Source organism: Mobula hypostoma, chromosome 5, assembly GCF_963921235.1.
Source record: "Mobula hypostoma chromosome 5, sMobHyp1.1, whole genome shotgun sequence".
Lineage (NCBI taxonomy): Eukaryota > Metazoa > Chordata > Chondrichthyes > Myliobatiformes > Myliobatidae > Mobula > Mobula hypostoma.
The window spans coordinates 26,025,283-26,051,194 of record NC_086101.1 but is presented as its reverse complement, the minus strand read 5'-3'; the positions used below and the strand labels follow the sequence as shown (position 1 = coordinate 26,051,194).

The window sequence follows — 25,912 nt, the reverse complement described above, 5'->3', positions numbered from 1 at the left end:
AGCCATCAAACAATATCAAGGTTTATGGAAAAAGCTTTTCAGATATATAAAATATAAGAGAGATGGGAGTGGCTATAGGACTGCTGGAAAATGAGGCCGGGAAAGTTCTGGGAACATGAGGATGGCAGATGAACGAAATGAGTATTTTTCATCAATCTTCACTGTGGAAAACACAAGCAGTGTGCCAGTTGTTGAACGGTCTGAGGGAAGAGAAGTGAGTGCAGTAAATATTACAAGGGAGAATGTACTGAAAAAGCTGAAAGTGCTAAAGGTATGTAAGTCACTCGGACCAGATGAACTGCACCCAAAGATTCTGAAAGAGGTAGCGGTAGAGATTGTGGAGACATTCGTAATTACCTTTCAAGAATCATTGGACATGTTTCTAGAGGATTAGAAGATTGCAAATGTCGCTGCACAGGTTAAGAAAGGAGGAAGCCAGCAGAAAGGAAATTACAGAGCAGATAGCCTGACGTCAGTGGATTGTAACATGTTGGAATCAGCTGTAAAAAGTGAGGTTATGGAGTACCTGGTGACACAGACAACATAGGACAAAGTCAGCAATGTTTCACTGATGGAAATTTTTGCCTGATGAACCTGATGGACTTCTTTCAGGAGATTACATGTAAGATAGATAAAGGGGATGCAGTGGGTGTGGTATATTTGGATTTTCAGAAGGCCTTTTGACAAGGCGCACACATGAGGCAGCTTGCAATTCAAGAGTCCATGACATTACAGGAAGGTTACTGGAATAGATAAAATATTGGCTGATTTGTAAGATCCAGTGAGTGGGAATAAAGGGGTTCTTTTCCGTTTGGCTGCCAGTGACTGGTGGTGTTCTGGAGGGGTTGGTGATGAGAGTGCTTCTTTTTATGCTGCATATCAATGATTTAGGTGATGGATTGGATAGATATGTTGCCAAGTTTGGAGTTGATACAAAGATTGGTGGAGCAGCAGGTAGAGTAAACAGGAAGGCTGCAGAAAGACTTAAATAGATTAGGAGATTGGGCATGACATTGTCAAATGAAATAAAATCTTGGAAAATGCATGGTCATGTACATTGGCAGAAGAAATAAATATGCAGGCAATTTTCTAAATGGGATGAAAATCCAGAAGTCTGAGATGGAAAGGGTCTTGGGAGTCCTTGTACAGAATGCCCTCAAGGTTAACTTGCCGGTCAAGTCAGTGGTGAGGTTAGCATTCATTTCAAGAGGTCTAGAATACAAAAGCAAGAATGTGATGCCGACGCTTTATAAGGCACTGGTGAGGCTTCATCTTGAGTATTGTGAACAATTTTGGTCCTGTTATCTAATTAAGGGTATGTTGACGTTGGAGGGTATTCAAAGGAGGTCTACAAGGATGGTTCCAGGAATTAAAGGGTTTATCATACGATGAACGTTTGATAGTTTTGGGCTAATCCTCGCAGGGCTTTAGAAGGATGAGGGAGGATCTCATTGAAACTTTTCAAATGTTGAACGACATAAACAGTAGACGTGGAAGGGATGTTTTCTCAGATGGGGGAGTCTAGGATAAAAGTGATCAGCCTCAGGATAGATGGGTGTCCATTTATATCAGAGATGCGGAGAAATTTCTTTAGCCATGGAAGGTGTATTTGTGGAATTTGTTAGCACAGGCAGCAGTGGAGGCCAGGTCATTGGGTATATTTCAGGTGGAGATTGACAAGCATCTTGGTTGGCCATGGCATCAAACGTTACGGCACGAAGGCCGTTGAGTGGAGCTGAAGAGGGGAAAAAGAAGGATCAGCCTTCATTGAATTGTGGAGCAGACTCTCGGCCAAATGGCCTAATTCTGCTCCTATACATTGTCTAAAATAAAATTGAGGAAGGTAAAGCGGTGTATGTGCATGTATGTATATCAGTAAATATTTGACATGGGTTCCCCGTGTAAGCACAATATGAAGGTCATAAGGCATGGAACACAAGGAAACTTGGATGTGTACGTTTGGAATTGGCTTGCCCACAGATGGCAGAGAGTGGTAGTAGATGAAACGTATTGTGCCTTGAAGTATATGACTGGAGCTGTACAGCAGGGATATATTCCGGGGCCCCTGGTCTTGTTGAATTTTATAAGTGGCTTAGTTAAGGAAGCAGAAGGGTGAGTTAATGTTTTTTTTTTTGCGTAGGACCCAATGGTTGGTAGGGTGGTGGATAGTGCAGATATCTGTCAGAGGACATTGTCAGGATCCCCAGCTGGGCTGAGAGGTGGGAGATGTAATTCAATCCAGGATAGTGTTCAACCTTCCAAAACTTGTAACTTAACTTGATGGCAGAATGTAAGGACAATAGCAGGATTCTTAAAAGTATGGAGGAACAGAGCGACCTTGCAGTCGAAACTCAGATTTCTCAGAGTGGCTGCACAAGTTGATAGGATGGTTAACAAGTCATATGGTATGGTGTCATTTATTAGCTGGGGAATTGGGTTCAGAAGGGACAAGGAAATGTTGCAATTCTATCAAACTCTGATCAGGCAACACTCAGGGTATTATATTGAGTTCTGTTTAACTCATTATAGGAAGGATGTGAAAGCTTTAGAAAGAATCCAGAGGAGATTTACCAGGATTCTACCTGGAGTAGAGATTTGTCTTCTGAGAAAGGTTGAGTGAGGTCAGGCTTTACCTATCGGAGTAGAGGAGGATGAGAGGTGACTTGACAGAGGTGTATAGAATGGTAAGAGTGGGCAGCCACTGCCCCATTCCCAGAATGGCAGTGGCTATTAGGGTGAGTGGAAAAAGTATGGGTTGAGGTATCGGAGCCAGTTTCTTTTTACACAGATAATGGGAAGTACTGCTGGAAATGATAGTAGATGCAGGGATATTAGAGAAATGTAAGATTCTTTCAGAGCAGCATATGGATGAAAGAAAAATAGAGGGCTATGTGGCAGGGAATGGTGAGATTGATCTTGGAGTAGGTTAAAATGTCAGCACAAAATTGTGGTCTGAGGGGCCTATACTGCAGTGCGCTGTTCTATGTTCATGTTCCTGTGACTAGAAATATCATCTATGGTTAGGATTTAACGTAAAACATTTGACACAGAAAATATGATCGCACTTGTAGTAACTGTTGGTGTTCTTTACAGATATTTTAAACGACTAGTTTTAAACTTATGGTTGAAAGAATGAAAAATACATGCTGTCTAATTTGTGTTAATGCAAAGGAAACTGACTAAAAATATATGTCAGCATCTTAAGCGATTGTGGTTGTCTCGCACGCATTGCAGGCATAAATAACCAGAAATCATTAGGTAAATAGGAACATATTATTGTTATGCTCCATTGTTAATTTGTAATTAATGCTACAGTTTACTCTGATTTCCCATTCTCTACAGATTACATGATGATTCACATCACTTCTTTATTAGACTTCATAAAGCAGATTGAATTACCATTTTGGCACAAGGTTTCCTATTCAAGTTAGTAAGAATTGTGAGTTTCTGGACCTGGGCATTAATGCAAATTATTTCCTTGCAGATGCTTAATTTCACAATGAATGTTTATCTACTTACTAAAGAAATACTGCTCCCCTTATTAAAATAAGTTTTATTGTTTTTGAGGGAGAGAAGCAGATGATTACAAATGGCAAGATTGTCAAATGAGGAGAGTTTGGGTCAACCAGGCCTCTGTATATTCTCACATAAAAATACAAATGTCTGATGTGATTAGCATGATGGATTCAATGAGGATGTTTCCTTTGTGTTGGTCTAGAACTGGGGGGGTGAAAACTAAGGAGATGAGGCAAAACATTTTGGACTGAGATAAAGGGAAATTTAGATTACTGCATAGCCTTGCTCCCACATAGTTTGGAGGGAAAAGTGCCAACGGTCTACTCCTGTTCTTCTTTTTCCACCTTTCTATGTAGAGTGCATTTGGACCAGAAATAGCAGGTTTCATGGTAAGAAAATATCATTGCATCTTTAAACTAATCATTAACATTGCATTATCTGTGTAACTCAGATTCACTTTCAAGGATTCTACAACTCATAGTTCAGTGATATTTATTTTTGTATTTGCACAGTTTGTCTTTTGCACATTGATTGCTTGTCAGTCTTTGTATGTAGTTTCTCATTGATCTGATTGCATTTGTTTGTTCTACTGTGAGAGACTGCAAGATAATGAACTTGGGGCAGTATATGGTAACATTTAGAAACTTTGATAATAAATTTTCTTTGAACTTTGAAATTGATAGGATAATACTCAAGCAATGTTATCTTTACAGATGGTCTGTAGCACCATTATAACACAGAGAACGTGGCCTCTACTGTAGTCTGTGGCAGAGCATTCCACAGATTTGCTACTCCCTGGCAAAATAAATTCCTCCTTACCTCTGTTATAAAGGGTCGCCCCTAAATTTTGAGACTGTGCCCTATCGTTCTGGATACCCCCACCACAGGAAGCATCCTCTCCACATCCACCTCATCTGGTCATAGCACATAGAACATGGAAATTTACAGCACAATACGGGCCCTTTGGCTACAATTTTGTGCCGACCACGTAACCTACTCTAGATACTGCCTAGAATTTCCCTAGCGCATTGGCCTCTATTTTTCTAAGCTCGATGTAACTATTTAAGAGACTCTTAAAAGACACTATTGTATTCATTTCCACCACCACCGCTGGAAGGGCACTGCACGCACCATCATTCTCTGTGTGAAAAATTTACTCCTGACACCCCCCAGGCACCTATTTCCAAGCACCTTAGAACTATGACCACTCGTGTTAGCCACTTAAGCTCTGCAAGAAAAGCCTCTGGCTATCTAGACGATCAGTGCCCCTGAACATCTACAGACCTCTATCAGATCATCTCTCGTCATCCGTCACTCCAAGGAAAAAGAGGCCAAGTACACTGAACCTATTCTCATCAGGTATGCCCTCCAATCCAGGCAACATGCATGTAAATCTCCTCTGCAGTCCCTCTATGGTATTCGTATCCTTCCTGTAGTAAGGTGACCAAAACTGAACACAATACTCCAAGTGCGGTCTGACCAAGTTCTTGTGTAGTTGTAAAATTACTTCACAGCTCTGGAACTCAATCCCACAATTGATGAATGCCAACACACCATACACCGTAACAACACTGTCAACTTGCGACTATTACCTGTATTGTTTTGCCCTACTTAGCCAACAAAAGGATAAAGAGAAATATAACATTTGAAACCGGCAAATTTAGAGATACATTAAACAGAAATGTAAGTAAAGATTAAATAAGAGATGAACTTGAAAACGCATTCGAGGCACTGCTGCATTCTCCCAACAGAGAATTTGAAAGAGCTGAAATTGTGCAACTCCTGACCAGATAGAGTGACTGAGTTGAATGGCATAGGTATATTTCGTGTAGCTTTATAATAATATAGGTAAGGAAGGACAGAATACTATATGAATGAGAAAGGAGAGGAGGCTCTGCTTTATATATTGGGAGGATTGGAAACAGAAGATAGCTGCAGCAGAATGGAAACACTAGCACGGACTGGTTATATTGCAGGGTGTTTTGCTCTATATTGTATTTTTATTCGTAGACTTACTGCAATACAAACAGTACACTTTGATCAAATGAGGAATGCATTTCATGAGTAATTGATACTACATTGACAGCAGACATTAGATTGGAAAAGTACTCCTGGAGCTTAAACAGACCTGTATAAGCTGGTAAATAATAGTACTGCAGGAAACAAAATGCAGGAGACAAGACAGCACACGCAGAAGTTTTGAAGGTATGTATCATGCAGTTCCACCCCTCGATTCTTTAAACCCCACATGGAATAAAAAGATATATAATGACTTTTTTTACGCAAACCCAAGTAACAAATCATTTTTCTAAACCTGAGAGCAGTGAGATATTTTCAAAAAGATAAGGCAGTGAAGAAGGCTAATGGAATATTGGCCTTTATTACGAAGGGAATTGATTACAAAAGCAAGGAAATCCTTTTGCATTTGTACAGGGCCCTGGTGAGACCACACCTGGAGTATTGTGTGCAGCTTTGGTCTCCAGGGTAAAGGAAGGACATCCTGGCTGTGGAGGAGGTGCAGCGTAGGTTCACTAGGTTAATTCCTGGGATGTCTGGACTGTCTTACGCAGAGAGGTTAGAGAGACTGGGCTTGTACACGCTGGAATTAAGGAGATGGAGGGGGGATCTGATTGAGACATATAAGATTATTAAGGGATTGGACAAGATAGAGGCAGGAAATATGTTCCAGTTGCTGGGAGAGTCCAGTACCAGAGGGCATGGTTTAAGAATAAGGGGTAGGTCATTTAGGACAGAGTTGAGGAGGAACTTCTTCTCCCAGAGAGTTGCGGAGGTGTGGAACACGCTGCCTCAGAAGGCAGTGGAGGCCAATTCTCTGGATGCTTTCAAGAAGGAGTTAGATAGGTATCTTATGGATAGGGGAATCAAGGGTTATGGGGACAAGACAGGAACCGGATATTGATAGTAGATGATCAGCCATGATCTCAGAATGGCGGTGCAGGCTCGAAGGGCCGAATGGTCTACTTCTGCACCTATTGTCTATTGTCTATATCTCACTCCAGCTTGGTGCCAGTGACAGTTGTGAGAACACATGACGTTGTGTAATACATTTTGAAATCCTTGCAGACTTGGTTACTCATCAGTATTTGCTGGTACATGGTTAGAATTACAATTATTTATAAATGATATATTTCGATGATCTTTTTAGAGATTAATAGAAATAAATTTGAACAATTTTTCGAAAATGCTTCATTTCTTTCAATCTGTCTGTTCTAGTTTTATTAATAGTAAAACTGTAATGCATGTAAATAAGACTCATCCTTTTTTCATTAAAAAAAAGGTTGACATTCAAGGTTTACTGAGATGTTTAGTTTTGATATCTGAGAGACAGAGAAATTTTCATATCGTAAGTGCCAATAAGGAATGAAGTACATATTTTAATAGTTCTTAGGATAAATTATCTTGAGAAAAACCCAAATCATTTTGAGGACATTTTCACTTGTCACTGCATTAGAGAAATGAAAGCATATGGAGAATAGTACCCTTCAAGTTATTTTGATGACACAATAGCCTCAGCTGTAAACACCATCCTTACACATCTGGAGAGGAGGGATGCTTATGTGAGAACGCTGTTCTAGGACTACAGTTCAGCATTCAACACCATAATTTCCTCCAGGCTCGACAAGAAGCTCTGAGACTGTTCCCTTAATCGCAGGACTCTGCAGAGAGTGGTGCCACAGCCCAGCAGATCTGCAGATGTGAACTTCCCACTGTTCAGGACATTTACAAATTCAGGTGTGTACAAAGGGCCAGAAGTATCTTTGGAGACCTGAGTCACCGCAACCACAAACTGTTCCAGGGGTTACCATCCGGGAAATGATACCGCAGCATAAAATGCCAGGACCAACAGGCTCTGGGACAGTTTCTTCCACCAGGCCATCGGACTGCCTAATTTATGCTGACACAACTGTATTTCTATGTTATATAGACTATCCTGCTGTACATAATATTTATGATAAATTACTATAAGTTGCACATTGCACATTTAGACCATAAGAGGAAGGAGCAGAAGTCGGCCATTCGGTCCACCAAGTCTGCTCCGCCATTTTATCATGAGCTGATCAATTCTCTCATTTAGTCTCACACCTCCGCCTTCTCACCATAACATATAATGCCCTGGCTACTCAGATACCTATCAATCTCTGGCTTAAGCACACCCAATGACTTGACCTCCACTGCTGTCCGTAGCAACAAATTCCACAGATTCACCACCATCTGGCTAAAAAAAAAAAATTCGTATCTCTGTTCTGAATGGGCGCCCCTCAATCCTTAAAACATGCCCTCTCGTACTAGACTCCCCCACCATGGGAAACAACTTTGCCACATTGAGATGGAGATGTAACGTAAAGATTTTTAGTCCTTATGTATCTGAAGGATGTAATTAATAAAGTAAATTCAATTAACAACACATCTAACTCTATCATCAGCATTACACTAATCAATTAGACACAATAGGCTTCTGTATATACAAAAATGTGTTTCTGCTTATCAAGTATTGGTTCAATATTTCTTGCATATATGTTCTAATCAGTGCCATCAGTGATAATGTTTTGTTTGGAATGTTTCTCTTTCTTTTTGACAAAGTGTAAATGGGTAATGATTCAACTGATTTTTTTTTCATAATTGGAACAGATTAATTTATTGTCATATAAATTAATTACACATATGAAACTGCAATTAATGCTGCATTGTATTTTAATATAGTGGCCACAAGGAATAGGTTGCTAAGGGAATGATCTGATTAATGCTATAAATTATTTCACTCAGCTCAGTCAAGTATTATATGTTTAATTCTTAGGTACTCACGAAACCGCGTATGTTACAGATGTTACTGCATTCAGCATGCAATAGATCTTATCTTTATTTCCATTTTCCGCCCAGAGCTCAGCTGATATCAGCCCACAAAGTAACTGAGAAAACAAGATGTGAGAAAATACTTAATATACTGTATATAGAGGGACTTCAAACATTTTTATGTAGACTAGGGTACGAAGAATGTAAAGTGCAAGAATGGAAAATAAATTGTAAAATGTGTAAAAGATAACTTCTGCATTGAATATGTTTGCAGCATCTACTGTGAGTTAGTGGTTTGACCACAAGGGTAGATTGTACAGAGCCGCTTTGCATTTGTTTCAGATGGCCAGGTCCGCAATATTGTGCTCTTTCTTTAGACGTAATCTGATCCATCTAGACGAGAATAAAATGATTGGTTAGTACAACAATTGGACAACATGGTAGTATAATTGTTAACATGGCACTATTACAGCATGAGACATCAGAGTTCAGAATTCCATTCTGATGCTGACTGCCAGAAGTATGTACATCCTCCCTGTGAGTGCTTGCGTTTTCTCTGGGTGCTCCAGTTTTCTTCCATGTTCTACAGGCCTACCAGTTAGTAGGTTAAAATGGTCACTGTAAATTATCCTGTAATTAGGCTAGGATTAAGTAACTGGGTTGCTGGGTCATGTAGCTCTTTGGGCTCATTTAAAAAAAATAATAATAAAATTGAGCAATGGGTTGTCCTTCAAAGAGGAGTAGAGGATTCAGGTACTAAGTTATCTGTGAAGACAAGAAAGAGTAACCACAAAGAGCTTTCTGGATGACTGAAAAATGTAGAGATTGAAATAATTAAGAAAAAGCAGGTTATTTCTTGGTGCAGGAGACAGCTAAAGTAGTTGGGATAAGACGCAAAATTAAAAAGGATGTATAAAGAGAATGTATTTTTAATAGTAGTGGTCTGAAGAAATATTCCCACATGACACACAATAAGGGAGGAAATTGTAACTCCGATGGCCTTTGCATCATCTGGTTGTTCACTCCTGATTATAGTTTGACTGGCCTATTAATGACAAATTGGTTCTGAATTTCATGCCTTCTTGGATGTCAGTGGAGTAGACAGATTTAAATACTATGCACTCTCCTAAGAAAGGGAAGTGTGATAAATTTGTCATTAACAAGTCAGTCAAGTTTTTATCAGTGGTGGATAAAAATTTGAAATCAATAAAATAAGTCAAAATTAATTAAAATATATAGGCTGGTCGCTAAAAATACACTGCAGATTTATTAATAGAAACAAATGTTTTACTATCTTCTTTGAGATATTTTTTGAACTGAGTGAAAGTATTATTCGAGCCATGAAGTTGAAGATGTTTATGTAGAATTACAAAACAAAATTGTCATAATTAACTGAAGGAAAAACAGTACTAGTGAACACTGTGTCACAATGGGGTGCTGGGAACGGACCCAAATGCGAGACAGTGCAAGGGGACAGGACTTGACTAGAGTAGGGACGTGACAGGATTCAGACCAGGAGCAGGGACAAGAACGCAGATCTGAGCCAGGGAAAGCCGGACCAGGACTAGATACCATGGAGTAGGAGACAAGGCTTCGACTCCGAGCCCAAGACTGGACAAGGACCCAGAACCTGGGTCTTGCCTCAGGATCGGAGCCCAGAACCAGGCAAGGAGATGACATGGCTTCAGGACAGGACGAGCCTGGGTTCTAGAGGCCTGAGCTTGGAAACAGGCTTGGTCTTTGCCCCTGAGGCTTGAGAGTGGGGTTTTGGATCGAGATTGGAGCTCGGAGGCCGGCTGGGGTCTTGGGTCTAGAGTCTGGAGCTTGGAGGCCGGCTGGGGTCTTGGGTCTAGAGTGTGGAGCTTGGAGGCCTGCTGGGGTCTTGGGTCTTCAGATTGGCAGCAGGCAACTTCAGTCTAGTGTTCTTGGACCTTGGATTGGGATCTTCGAGGCTTGGGTTGTTGGTGCTTGCCTGCGGGATCTTCAAGGCTCGGGTTCTTGGAGTTTGGCTGCGGATTCTTTGAAGCTTGGGTTCTTGGAGCTTGGCTGCAGGATCTTCGCCTTGAAATGCGGAGGCTGATAACTCGGAGACTGGATCTGAGAGACCGACTGGGAACTGAACATTAACATAGAGTCGGGACTTGTCCTTCGGAAAGCCAGGACTCATCGTTAACACGACACTAACATGAGATAGGACAGTACACAGACATAGAGCCGGGACTTATACTTAGACAAGCCGAGACTCAACCTCTCCACACTAAGGTGGGACAGGTCCACCTCTTGGTTAACGGCAGAACGGCCGGACTTACCCAACAGAGGCAAACACAAGACAAGACATGTCCCCCCGCAGGGCAATGGCAAAACGGCCTGACTTACCCCATGGAGGACAAGAAGAGACAAACACCAAAGAACGACCGACAGTTCCATCTCTGCTTCGCGGTAGTTCCGAGTCTCAGTTCGGCCAGCAGCCTCAGCTGGCTACGGAAACAGCCGGATCCCTACCTAGCTCGGAGCGGCTGGCAGACACTCTGCTGGTCCGGGAAATACCGCAAAGACAGCTCTGACTACTGACAGCAAGGCTCCATGAGGGGATGATTCCCCAACGCGGCCTAAAGATGGCAAGTGACCGCTCTAGCCTTCCACCGGCACGTTGCTCCCAGGGGATCTTGACAAAACAAACCAGCAGCTCACACTGAACCCCAAGGCTACTTATATTCCAAGCCCCAAGATGGGAATCAGGTGCCTATGATTAACTCAATCAAGGGACATCTGGAAGACCCAGAGTCCTGAGTCTACAGACCAGACCGTGAACCGGAATATTACTTCACGGACCGGACCATGACACAATGATTTTTCAGATTGCAGAGAACAATACAGAAATGCTCCCCAGACCACTGATCTTTATGCTGTACATAGACTATCGGCTCGAAACTTAAGTTCGTAAATGCCACAAAATTTACAAATGCAATAATATGTATAGTATTAGAATGGTGATGAGGAGGGATTTCTTTAGCCAGAGAGTGGAGTATCTGTGAAATTTATTGCAACAGAAGACTGTGAAAGCTAAATCACTGGGTGTATTTAAGGCAGAGATTGATAGGTTCTTGATTAGTCAGAGCATGAGGGGATACAGAGAGAAAGCAGGAGATTGGGTCTGAGAGGGAAAATGGATCAGTCATGATCAAATGGTTGAATAGACTCAATGGGCCTAATAGCCTAATCCTGCTCCTATATTTGATGGTCTTATTATATCTGTTCTGGCATAATGGGTGGATAATGATTAATCGAATTCACTCCAAATAAGTATAATGTGAAACATTTTTCTGGGAAAAATCAGACATGGTACATAGGGTAAATAGTAACTGTTTAAGGAGGTTGTAGGAAGGGCCAGATATGGAGGTAAATGTAAAAAAAAAACTGAGAAAACCAATTTAGAAAACAATATTGGATGCTTGGCTTTATTTTTAGAAGAAAGGAACATATATTATGGCATATCTGACTAGTGGGTCATTTGCAGACGGAGGGTGGTGTACATTTCTAGCTCCAACACTTATGAAATGATATCCAAAATCAGAAGAAATTTCCTGAGAATGAACGGTGTCCATATTGCTTCGAATTTCAGAAGTTGCTGTGGGGCATGTTAGAGCAGGGAAGTTATATTAAGATTTGTCAAAGTAATCCAAAACTGAACCATTCTGTTAAATTAAATATTACTTCTTGTAGCAGAAAGGTAGGTACCAGAGATGTTGTAAGGAAGTATGATTTTAGATAGCAACTTCCAAACTGGAATACAGTTTGTTTTATTTATGCTGATGTTTCTGCAAAAGACCATCCCATATTGTCTCTGAAAGAAGAGTTGCCAACTTGAACCACCCAAGCTTTCTGGTGAAGTTTCTCATACAGTGTTGTTGGGCAGGGATTTCTGAGGTTTGGAATCAATCTTCAAAGAAAATTGGATAATTACATAGATGCAAATGTAGAACCATGTGAAATATGTGAATTTAATGGAGATCTCTACCAAGGAACCAGCATGGGCAATGTAACCTAATGGTTCTCAGTGCTGGTTAATAGTGAGGTATTCTAATAGATGATGGATCTCCCTGCATCTTCTGCTCAGTCAGGGAGAAACAAATAGAGTAGCTTTGTTTTAGAAAGGGGAATAGAGATCGATTTGGCAACAATAGATTATTTCGAGTCGTACATCTGTGTAAAAGGATTTCAAACCATAATTTGTAAGAATAACAGTAAACGTTGAGAGTAACGCACAAAGACACAAATAGATAAATCAGTATCAATTTATGAAAAAAAAACTTTTTTAATATGACTTTATGCGGAGATAAAGAAATGGACGACATGTTCTATGGATGTCTTTTAGAAGGCAGTAAGACAAATCTTTCATCAGAGTTTGTTTCAAGTGTTGAGTTGCATAATATTAGAAGCGATACCAGGACACTATTTGAAAGATTGTTGGTTTGGAGAAGGTTGGAAATATAATACTGCAAGGACAATGTTGGGATCTATTTTGTTCTTTAGAACAATAGTTACTGTTTGGCAGACAGGATTTTCATGACTCATTTAATGAAACTCAAATGGGACTTTTTGGCAAGCATAGAGAATCAATTCTGAAAATGTACTTCCGACCACAAATTTACATCGTTCACTGAAACGCCTCCGCAACATTGGCTGATGCTGCTCCCACCTCAGTTGATATGTTGAAACACCTATCTTTGCTTTTAACTGCTAAACTTGACTAATGTAAAGATTTTTTTTGTGTTGCCTCCCACGTTTCACCAAAGTGAAGCAAACAAAGGCATCATGTTGATATTTTCCTCTTGTTCTTTTATAACCATGTGCTTTCCATAATCATCTAAAGTCCTTAACTATATCATACCTTCAATATCATAAATGTTCAGGAAACTCAGAAAAAAAAATCATAGTATTCCACATAAAACACGTGATTTAAAAAAACACAGTTAAAGCGAGTGTTTTAAAGAAGGGTGGTGTGCAGCGTAGGAGTATTTTGGCAGAGCTGTGACTGCCAATAGTTTAATCAAATTCAAGTTTATTGCCATCTGCATAAGTACATGCATGCAGAGGTGCTATGAGAAACTTGCTTGCAATAGCATCCCAGGCACATGGTATCGCATACATACCACTCACAAGAAAAACATATAATTTAATGTAAATTATATAGAATTTTTAATGAGGAAGAACACAGAACAAAAAAAGGTCAATTTTAGTGCAAAGTGATCAAAGTGATAATGGTGTTGCGAAACTGTAGTGATCATGCTGGTGCAGTTTTGTTCTAGGGCTGCGTGGCTAATGGTAAGTTGCGATTTTGACGCTGGTGGTGTGGAACCTCAGACCTCCACACCTATGACAGCTGTGAGAATGTTATCTGCACAATTTGTACATAACTTCATTATTTCAAAACATCTACTTCCTTGACTTTTCTTCACAAAATCATTCAGGTAGACCATAATATTGTATTAACACAGTATCTCTTGAAATTATTCAGTCTTGTTGTTAAAGTCTGTTAGTTGTAGGGGACGATCAGTGCTGCTTATATTGGTACAACAGGTTCTGCATAAGAACTTCAAGAGGAGAAAGTGACTAATTAATGGGTGATGAGGCTAGCATGCCCCAGTCACCTGGAGATACTGTGTCGACATCAACGCTGCTGGATATTATTTGATTGCAATATTTGCCACCCTCACTCATTAGTACAGGTGGTTTTGGCCCTAGACAGGTACCTCTATGTAGGAGTGATACTGAAAAATATTCACTTTTAAAGCAATTCACTCTTCTGGCATCAATAGTGAAGGACAGCTGACCACAAAGCAGCTGAAAATAATAATTCGTCACACACATGTATTTCTAAATTGTATCAAACGACTTCTGGACAGTATCAGTGGTTTGTGTGTCAAAGCATTTCACACTGCTTTCTTCACAGTTTAGCACATCATCTCTAAGGTGATAGGTGCCCATTTATAGATTAACATTTAAAAAGTGTTCAAGATGCATAGAATCAAACATTGAACACAGTCACCACAACAGCGAAAGCACGAGAGCAATGCTTTAGACAGGAAAGCTATAATTAAAGGAACTTGCAATATAAAATCCAAGGAACATTTTTTTTTGCACGTGAAGAACTCTTCCTGTAGATGAAATATCAATATTGAATGAAAATCTGTGGGCAAGTGTTTGCTCACTTTGTTGGAAAATGATGATTTTTAGGTGCAGTAGTACCAGACAGTCATGGGCCAATGACATCAGCTTCTATCTCTGCAAGTAGGACAAAGTGGCCCTTTTAAAACGATGCAAAAATCTATATCAGCAGAAAGACATTGAGTGCTGTAATCCTTGAAGTTATGAGACTCACTTGGTGCAGACTTAGCTTTACATCTTTGTTTTCATATACTAGTCCTCTTGAAATGAATGCTAACATTGTATTTGCCTTTCTCACCACCAACTTTAGAGACTGTGGCAACTGGCTTTCAAACTATACAGGACTACTTATCTACACTATTGTCTGATAAGTACTGTGAGCCTGGATTTGGCAGTCTTGAAATATCAAAATGCTTCTTGCAGCCAATTAGTAATTATTCTCACCGATGCATCCAAGACACTTCTTCCTCACGTAATGCAAAAAACAGCTGACACATTGTGATTCACCCATCAAAGGCATGAGATCATTATAGATATTATAATCTCCAAGCAAAGTGTACTGTCAGTTCTCCAACAGTTGGTAGCAGATGCAGGGGAAGCAGCACTTTCTGGTAGATTTATGGATCTGCATGAAAAGAACAGTAAAACCAAGAAGTTGTGTCACAAATGGTTAAGCCTGGCAGTAAGTGTACTTTCCTTTCAAATGTTTTGCATTACTTTAAGGTCATTATCTCATTGAGCGAAGCTAATGCTGAGTACAACAGTTAACGTAACTTAATGTTTTTTTTTATTCCTCAGTTTCAGTCCAACAACTAAACTGGAATATTCGATTTGGTAATCTGGCTAATATAGAATTTCGTGGTAGGGTTTACCGCAGCAGGTGAAAGGCCTTCCACCATCTTCAAAATACAAATCATGAATGAGATAGAATAGTCCTATTTTACCTGAATTCCTCATATTCAAACAACTACCAAGAAATTAATACTATCCCGGTTGAAGTAGCCAGTTGATTGACAGACCTATCCAACTCCCTAAAACTTGTCCAAGAAATGAAATATGGATAATCCTGAGAATTATAGACCAGTGAGTCTTATATGAGTGGTGGGTAACATTCTGGTAAGGATACATAGTCATGGGATTCATGACCACATGGAGAATCATTGTCTTATTCAGGATTGTCAGCGTAGCTTTGTGAGGGGCAGGTAATGCAGCGGAGGCCTAATTGTGTGTTTTGAAGAGGTGACAAATTAAAATGGTGAAAGTTGGTTGGAGGATCCTGTGTATGCAGACTTTGATAAGGTGTTTGACAAGTGTCCCCATGGTTGGACATCCAGAAAGTCAGAGTATGGAAGCATGGCTGTGTGGATTTGGAACTGGCTTGCCCATTGAAGACAGAAAGTGGCGGTAGATGAAGCATATTCTGTCTGGATGTCAGAGACTACTGATGTATCAGTGATCTGAATTAGGAACCCTGGCCTTTGTGCAATTTATAAATGACTTGGATAAGGAGGTGAAAAGGTGGTTTAGTTAGTTTGCTGCTAACACTAACATTGGGGTTGTTTGGATCGTGTAGAAGGTTTTCATAGGTTACAAGAGGATACTGACAAGATGCAGAGCAGGATGGAAATGTGCAGATGGAGATCCATTCGGGAAAAAGTGTGATAATGCACTTTGGAAGATCGAACTTGAAGGTGGAGGAGAAGATTAAGAACAGGATTCCTAGCAATGTAGAGCAACGTAAGGATCTGAGGGTCCATGTCAATGTTGCCACAAAAGTTGACAGGGTGTTTAAGAAGGTGTACAGCACTTTGGTCAACATGGGCTGCTTTTAAGTGTGCTTTATAAATGAATTTGACTTGACTTGACTACGATGTTGGCTTTTATTAGTCTGAGATTGAATTCAAGAGCCTAGAGAGAATGATGTAGCTCTGTAAAACTCTGCACGGGCCACACATAGAGGATTATGTTCAGCTCTGGTTGTCTTATTTGAAAGATGTAGAAGCTTTACAGAGGGTGCGAAAGAGATTTAATAGGATGTTGCTTTACATAAGGATAAGTTGAGGGAACTAGGGTTTTCTTTATGGAGTGAAGAGGAAGGATAGGTGACTTGATAGAGATGTATAAGGTTATGCTAACCATGGAGTGGAGAGCCAATACGCAGAATTGCAATGGCTCATACTAAAGGACATATATCTTATCCCAGTGGAGGAAAGTTTAAGAGAGATGCCAGAGGTAGTTTTTATAGTTTTTGTTTTTTTTTAAACACAGAGAGTGGTAGGTGCCTGGGATGCATTTCTATAGCTTGTATTGGTTATTACGATACTGGCCATTTAACGGATTCTTAGATATAAATGTAGCTGTAATTAAATAGGGGAAATGTGCTGTGTAGGAGTGAAGGGTTAGATTATTGTGGAGTAGGTTTATATAGCTTACACTACATCATGTACACACACACATCCAGTTTATTAGGTACTTCCTGTATCCAATATAGTAGCCTCTGAGTGTATGTTTGTACTCATCTGCTGCTGTAGCCCATCCACTTCAAGGTTCAACATGTTCTGTAAACCAACTTGCCTGGTACTAACAATCACTGGCAAAATCACTGGGATCATATTTATTCACCATTCTGAATTCTGATGTTGGATCTGAATAACAACTGGCGCTCTTGACCATGTCTGCATGCCTCTATTGTCACAATTGGGCGTTGGGAACGGACCCAACTGCAAGACACTGAAGTACAAGGAACAGGACTTGACTAGAGTACGGACCTGACAGGATTCAGTCCAGGAGCAGAGAGAAGAACGCAGACTTGGGCGAGGGAAAGCGGGACCAGGACTAGAAACCATGGACTAGGAGACAAGGCTTCGACTCCGAGCCCGAGAGTGGACAAGGACCCAGAACTTGGGTCTTGCCTTGGGCTCGGCCCCAGAAACAGGCAAGGAGATGACATAACTTCAGGAGAGGATGTGGCTGGGGTCTGGAGGCCTAAGCTTCGAGACAGTCTGGGGTGTTTGCTCTTGAGGCTTAAGGCTGGGGTCTTGTGTCTAGAGCTTGGCTGCAGGCTGGGGCCTTGGGTCGTGAGCTTGTAGACTGGGGACTTCAGGCTTGTGTGCTTGGAGCTTGGCTTGGGATCCTCGAGGCTTGGGTTCTCGGAGCTTGGCTTGGGATCCTCGAGGTTTGGGTTCTCGGAGCTTGGCTTGGGATCCTCGAGGCTTGGGTTCTCGGAGCTTGACTGCCGGCCAGGGTCTGGGATCTTGAGCTTGGTTGCCGGCTGGGGTCTGGGGTCTGGGGTCTGGAATCTTGAGCTTGGCTGCCGGCTGGGGTCTGGGATCCTGAGCTTGGCTGCCGGCTGGGGTCTGGGATCCTGAGCTTGGCTGCCGGCTGGGGTCTGGGATCCTGAGCTTGGCTGCCGGCTGGGGTCTGGGATCCTGAGCTTGGCTGCCGGCTGGGGTCTGGGATCCTGAGCTTGGCTGCCGGCTGGGGTCTGGGATCCTGAGCTTGGCTGCCGGCTGGGGTCTGGGATCCTGAGCTTGGCTGCCGGCTGGGGTCTGGGATCTTGATCTGAGAAGCTGGGGACTTGGTCTTGAGGCTTGGAGGCTAATAACTCGGAGGCTGGAACTGAGAGATCAACTGGGAACTGAACATCAACATAGAGCCGGGACTTCTCCTTCGAAAAGCCGGGGATCATAGAACATAGAATAGTACAGCACAGTACAGGCCCTTCGGCCCATAATGTTGTGCCGACCATCAAACCCTGCCTCCCAGATAAGGCCCTACCTTAGATTCCTCCATATACCTGCCTAGTAGTCTCTTAAACTTCACAAGTTTATCTGCCTCCACCACTGAATCAGGCAGTGCATTCCATGCACCAACCACTCTGAGTAAGAAGCCTTCCTCTAGTATCCCCTTTGAACTTCCCACCCCTTACCTTAAAGCCATGTCCTCTTGTATTGAGCAGTGGTGCCCTGGGGAAGTGGCGCTGGCTATCCACCATCTATTCCTCTTATTATCTTGTACAATTCTATCATGTCTCCTCTCATCCTCCTTCTCTCCAAAGAGTAAAGCCCTAGCTCATCATTAACAAGGCATCAAAATGAGACAGGACAGTACATAGACATAGAGCTGAGACTTGTACTTAGACAAGCTGGGACTCAACCTCTCCACACCAAGGTGGGAGAGGTCCACCTGTTGGGTAACGGCCGGACTTACCCAACAAAGGCAAAGACAAGACAAGACCTGACCACCCGCAGGGCAACGGCAGAACAGCCTCACTTACCCCACGGAGGCGAGAACAAGATAGCACAGATCCCCCGCAGGGCAACATCAAAACAGTCTGTCTTACCCCACAGAGGCAAGGACAAGAAGAGACAAACACCAAAGAACAACGGACAATTCCACTTCTGCTTCGGGGTTGCTCCGAGTCGCAGTTACATCCAGCAACCGCCGCTGGCTACGGGAAGAGCTGGATCCCTACTTAGCTCAGAGTGGCTGACGGCCACTCAGCTGACCCGGGAAACAGCCAAATCCATACCGCAAAGACTACTCCAACGAGTGGCAACAAGGCTCCATGAAACGGTGGTCCTCCAACCAGGCCTAGAGATCACGAATGGTTTCACTAGTCTTCCACCAGCAGTTTGCTCCAAGAGGGACTGACAAGACAAACCAGCAGCCCACACTCGACCCCAAGGCTACTTATATTCCAAGCCCAAAGATGAGGATCAGGTGCCTATGATTAACTCAACAAAATGAGGGACTGCTGGAATACCCGGAGTCCTGAGTCCATGGACCCGGAGTGCAACTTCACGGACTGGACCATGACATCTATACATTGAGTTGCTGCCACAAGTTCAGCTGATCAGATATTTGTTTTAACAAGCAAGTATGCTGATGTGCTTAATAAAGTGTCCATTCAGTGTATGTTCTAACTTATTTATTCTAAAACACAAGGAAATGCAATGTGTGAAAATTAGACCAACGTCATCTTCAGCTCTTTTCCTGTCATTCAGTATGATCAGGCCTGATATATGTGAAACCCCTTTATACCGGGCATCTCTAAATATGCAACTCGTTAGTTCCTTGTTAACAGCCACCAGACTTACAGTGAGAAAACCACCTGTTTCAGGCTCCGTACATCTAGGGTTGATATGACCTGGTACCTACCAAATCTGAGAAGTTGGGATGTCTCGCAATCCGTGTTAATACTGTGTAACTACTGCCCCCATAAAATTGTCATTTGGCAAGAAATAACAGACCATACACTCCATACAATTATAAAGTAATTATATTTATAAATGTTAACTTAATCAAACCACTATTAAAGAAAAAAAGAAAAAAAGAAACAAAAGGGCCCAACATAGCTAAAACAAATATGCACAGGTTAGGGCTCAAACCTTCCACAATCTGATGTGTCTGATGTACTCATGACACGAACTCCTATTCACTGTTCACTGGTAGGAGTTCCCCTTTGGACTCCATCGAGAACTGCATTCCTGTTGGATCTAATCATACAGCTGGCTCTCTTGAGCTTCTTCTCTCCTTCTTCCACCAAGAAAGACCTCGACCCAACTCAGTGTCCATACAATGTTCCTCTACGTAGCGTACTGTAGAACCTTCTCCGAGTTCCATCATCCTGATTGGAGGACACGACATTCCTAAGCATAACCATCACAACTCCTTGTATTTAAGAGTAACTCAAATACAACCAGCAGATCACACTGCTTCTACAGAAAGTCATTCAATGAAATATCCTACAACGTTAGCAGTACAGTCTTACATAGGACCTTAGCGTTACATATGCCTTTACATAAAGTCTTACGTAAAGACATAAAGACATAAAACTATTGCATATGACTTTTGAACACAGCGTTAAATATGTTTCCTTCAATTCCGCTTCAGTGCCATCTCTCCCTATCCTTCCATTCATCCATCTGTCAATCTAAAACTTTTCTTCACTCTATCATCTCTACTTTAAAAAGTTCTAGTCATCCAGTCTCAAACACCCTCAGGCAAGAGTATTTCCAAATGTTTACACCCTCAGTGAGCAGAATTTTTGTGCATGCCAATTTTAAATGACCGACTCCTTACCTTGTTTTTATATCTGTTTTTCTCAAGAAAGTGGGAAAGTGTTCCAACATCTGCCCTGTCAAATCCTCTTGGGATCATAGATATTTTAAGACATAACCCTCATTCTTCTAAAATCCAACCAATACAGATTTAAATTATTTCGTCCCTCTTAGTAAGATAAACTACTTGTTTGCATTGAGGCTCCAGTTTTACTACATTGCATTTTTGTTCTTAAGTGGAACACTTTGCCTGAAATTAGTGGTCAGCAACTCAATTTTTAAAGGGGTTTTGGGAAAATTTGAGCCATACAATAAAATGATCTATAATTGGAAACATTTCCTGAAGTATCTCTTGGAAATCACTGAAGAAATTACAAGCTGGATGAAGAAATTAGAGTCACTGGAAGGATCACTCCTTCCATGTTTCCCTTGTCCATTCGTCTCTTCCCACCAGTCTCCCTCCCAGCACCTATCCATGCAAGCCACAAAAGCGCTTTGTCCTCCCATTCACCTCCATTAAGGTCCACAAACACTTCTTCCACTGAGGAAACGCTTTACAGGTAAATCTGCTGGAGTTGTCTCCCACGGTCCACTATCCTCTTCTATCAGTATCTTTCCTCTCCAGCAGTTTTCCTTTCCTGCCCACTTGGCTTCACCTGTCACCTCCCTTCCATGACTTCGATTAGAATAGTGATGAGTAGGAATTTCTTCAGTGAGAGGGTGGTGAATCTGTGGAATTAATTGCCACAGACAGCTGTGGAGGCCAAGCCAGTGAGGATATTTAAAGTGCTGGTTGGCAGCTACATAATTAATGAAGGCAACAAAGGTTATGGGAGAAGAGAGGAGAATGTGTTTGAGATGGAAAATAAATCAGGCAAGATCGAATAGTGGACCAAGCACTAGTGCATTGAATGACCTAATTCTGATCACATGCGTTATGGTCTTTTGTACCAAAACTTTATTCAGTACTCCAGTGTGGTCTCATCAACACTCTGCACAAATTGGAAAATAAATCATTTTGTTTTTTTTTTACTCAAACCCCTTTGCCATGAAGGCCAAAATACTTTTTGCTACTTGCTACCTGCCATCATTTTATAATTCATGCACCAGAACACCTAGGTCCTTTCGAAATTCTCCCATTTCCACATTGTCTCCATTTACTGTAAATATCAATCTTCCTCTTGTGGCTTATCTTAATAAAGCGCATGTCCTTTTACTTCATGTCCTTAACCTGCCAGTCTTGTACTTGTCCATGAATCTCTCCACATCACAATGTAGAATCACAGTATCCTTATCACAACATATCATTTCCTGCACCTTTGGCAGACGCTGATTGCAGTTAGCACTATTCAGAAAACACACAGCAATGACTTGCTTAGATTATGAAGACATTCAGCTTCCACATTCACAGTCTCGAACTTCGAAAGGAAGAATTGCAGAAAGGGAACACCGCCACCTCTGGGCTCGGCCACAATTTACACCTGCTGACTGTTTCAGTATCAGGGAGCATCTACTTCAGAAGCATTGCAGAGATTCAAGAGGATGGTTCACTGCTATCTTTGCAAGGCCAATTAGCAATGACAAAATAATAGCCTTATCATCGAGACTATGTTACAAGGATAACTAAATTAAATGAAGCTTATTTTTACTGAACGACAATAAGTCAGGACACAGTTGCAAAGTTTTTGCAAGTGTTACTATTTCAGAGTTGGATGCAACTTCTTTCTTCTAGCTGCGAGCTGCAGAAATACTCACGTGATCCCTTTTAAATCCTCAGAATCAGATTCACAGTCAGATTTGTTTATTTATCACATGCGGATCGCAACTTATAACAGGGTGCATTATTGGCATCACAACTGACACAGATAAGAGTGTGCTGGGGACAGCCTGCAAGTGTTGCCACACATCCCAGTACCAATATAGTATGCCCATCATCTTCTCAGAACTGAAAAGCAACGACAAAAGAACACCATCAACACAAGTCCCTTACCTGCCTCTGATACAAGCGCATACTGTTGTCTACGCCCAGGTAGCATATCGTGGGTCTTCTGGCATAGGAGATTCAGGCTGAGTGTGCCCTTACACCATATTCTCCTTCCTTCTCATCAGTGACAGCAGGATCTTTGCTCTACTGTTCTTGTCATCTTTCTGACTCCCTTGCTGCTCCTGTAAAGTCAGTAGCTCAGTTCCTCTGATAATTGACATTCTAATGCAGGTGAATTATTGGACCAACTACAAGAATCCTGAAATATATAATCCACAGTTTGATTCATTCTGAGGGAAACAGTCTTATAATCAAATATACCTGAAATTGCAATCGCAAACCTCGTAAGTGGTAACTATAACATGAGACTAATGGTAACTATGGACTCAGATGAACTGTTGTTAAAATCTCAGTTCAGATGAACTGTGAGCTGTTTAATTCCCTCTACAAGTGCTGCCTATTTCTTTGAGTTTCTCTAGCAGCTTGTTTATTGTTGTAGAAATCCAGATTGTTTACTGATGTTCTTCAGAATTTATTCAGTGAAGAATTGATGGCTTTGAACATTTCAGTAATGTGTCTGTCTTTTTAACAGAAAACACAGGAAGAAGCTGGCACACAATATGCTGAACTGGAGTGGCCTAAACATACCAAGGGAAAAAGGAACATCCACATCCCCAAAGAAATGGTAGAGTATGCTACAGTGCGGAACACAAGTAGAATTGTTTTTTTCATTAGATGATCGGCACCAACCATAAGAACTGAAAACTTCATTCTCTGCACAGAGATTTTAATCTATTGGAGCCTGAGATAGGAATATTTGAGAAGTGTTTACTTATGCTACGCTTAAATATGGTTTTGCTGCCCAGTGAGGGATGCTTCATGTAATACATTTGCCTTAGTATTCCGATGAAGATTTGGATTTAAAAAATTGGAAGAATTTAAGAACCACCTGTCATCAAAGCTTTCTCTTCCATATGCATTCATCAATGAAAACTGTATTCTTCGCCATCTTTGCTTAGAATTAAAGAAACTTGTTATATATATTCTGAAAATCAGAATTAGGATCAGATTTATTAACATTGGCATCAGGGTAAAAAGATGTTATTTTGTGCAGCAGTACAGTGAAGACACAGAGATTTACTATGTTACAAGAAGTAAGTAAATAAATACATCAGTACCATAGAGGAATAACACATTGACAGTTCATAAATCTGATGGCACAGGTGAAGAAACTGTTTTTAAAATACTCTTGATGGTAGTAATGAGTAGAGAGCATGTACATGATGGAGAGGATTCTTAATAATGCATCATAGCTTCTTATGTCACCACCTTCTGAAGATGTCCTAAAAGGTGGGATGCTTGTGTCCAACATAAGACCATGTCCATCATAAGATATAGTAGCAGAAGTAGGCCACCGGCCCATCGAGTCAGCTTCACTAATCAATCGTGTGCTGATCGAATTTTTTCAGTGATCCCCTCTCTCCTCCCTTTTCTCCATAACCTTTGGCGTCCTGGCTAGTCATAAACCTGTCTATCTCTCCTTTAATAAGCAAACAAGAGGAATTCTGCAGATGCTGGAAATTCAAGCAACACACATCAAAGTTGCTGGTGAACGCAGCAGGCCAGGCCGCATGCCTAGGAATAGAAACATGGAAACATAGAAAATAGGTGCAGGAGTAGGCCATTCGGCCCTTTGAGCCTGCACCGCCATTTATTATGATCATGGCTGATCATCCAACTCAGAACCCCGCCCCAGCCTTCCCTCCATAACCCCTGACCCCTGTAGCCACAAGGGCCATATCTATCTCCCTCTTAAATATAGCCAATGAACTGGCCTCAACAGTTTCCTGTGGCAGAGAATTCCACAGATTCACCACTCTCTGTATGAAGAAGTTTTTCCTAATCTCGGTCCTAAAAGGCTTCCCCTCTATCCTCAAACTATGGCCCCTCGTTCTGGACTTCCCCAACATCGGGAACAATCTTCCTGCATCTAGCCTGTCCAATCCCTTTAGGATCTTATACGTTTCAATCAGATCCCCCCTCAATCTTCTAAATTCCAATGAGTACAAGCCCAGTTCATCCAGTCTTTCTTCATATGAAAGTCTTGCCATCCCAGGAATCAATCTGGTGAATCTTCTTGGACTGAAGGAAGAGTTAGTCAGAGATTTGAAAGTGGGAGGGGGAGGGGCAGATCCAAAATGATAGGAGAAGACAGGAGGGGGAGGGATGGAGCCAAGAGCTGGACAGGTGATTGGCAAAGGGGATATGAGAGGATCATGGGACAGGAGGCCCAGGGAGAAGGAAAAGGGGGAGGGGGGGAACACAGAGTATGGGCAATGTGTATAGGGAGAATAAGGAGAATGAGAGAAAGAATGTGTGTATAAAAATAAATAATGGATGGGGTACGAGGGGGAGGTGGGACATTAGCGGAAGTTAGAGAAGTCAATGTTCATGCCATCAGGTTGGAAGCTACCCAGACGGAATATAAAGTGTTGTTCCTCCAATGAGTGTGGCTTCATGTTTACAGTAGAGGAGGCCGTGGATAGACATGTCAGAATGGGATGGGATGTGGAACTGAAATATGTGGCTACTGGGAGATCCTGCTTTCTCCGGCGGACAGAGCGTAGGTGTTCAGCAAAACAGTCTCCCAATCTGCGTCTGGTCTCGCCAATATATAGAGGGCCATATCGGACGCACCGGATGCAGTATATCCCCCCAGCCGACTCACAGGTGAAGTGTCGCCTCACCTGGAAGGACTGTCTGGAACCCTGAATGGTGGTAAGGGAGGAAGTGTAAGGGCATGTGTAGCACTTGTTCCGCTTACAAGAATAAGAGCCAGGAGGGTGATCAGTGGGGAGGGATGGGTTGGGGGGGGGGTGAATGGACAAGGGAGTCACGTAGGGAGCAATCCCTGTGTAAAGTGGGAGGGGGAGAGAAAGATGCGCTACATGGTGGGATCCCGTTGGAGGTGGCGGAAGTTATGGAGAATAATATGTTGGACCCGGAGGCTGGTGGGGTGTTAGGTGAGGACCAGGGGAGCCCTATTCCTAGTGGGGTGGCGGGAGGATGGTAGAGGGGAACTGATTAGGTCTGTCTATGTTCCGAACCTATTCTGGCCCCACTTCTTTTTAGATTCCAGACCTATCAATTCCCCTCCACCACCACTCTGCTCCATCTAGCTGAATTGGTCCTTACTCTTAGTAATTTCTCCATTGGCTCCTCCTACTTCCTCCAAACTAAATGTGTAGCTATGGGCACCCATACAGGTCCTAGCTATGCCTGTCTTTTTGTTGGCTTTGTGGAACAATCTATGTTCCGGACCTATTCTGGTATCTGTCCCCCACTTTTCCTTCGCTACATCGACGACTGC

The 25,912-nt window shown here is 41.9% G+C and overlaps 1 protein-coding gene across 1 annotated transcript in view; it reads left to right on the top strand.

Annotated features, from left to right (window-relative positions):
* Positions 1 to 25,912, top strand: part of LOC134347292 (uncharacterized) — an 87,539-nt gene that overhangs the window by 54,625 nt on the left and 7,002 nt on the right. The window contains exon 7 of the mRNA XM_063049692.1: positions 23,135 to 23,227. Within this exon, the coding sequence (XP_062905762.1) occupies positions 23,135 to 23,227 (93 nt within the window). The remainder of the gene's footprint in view (positions 1 to 23,134; positions 23,228 to 25,912) is intronic.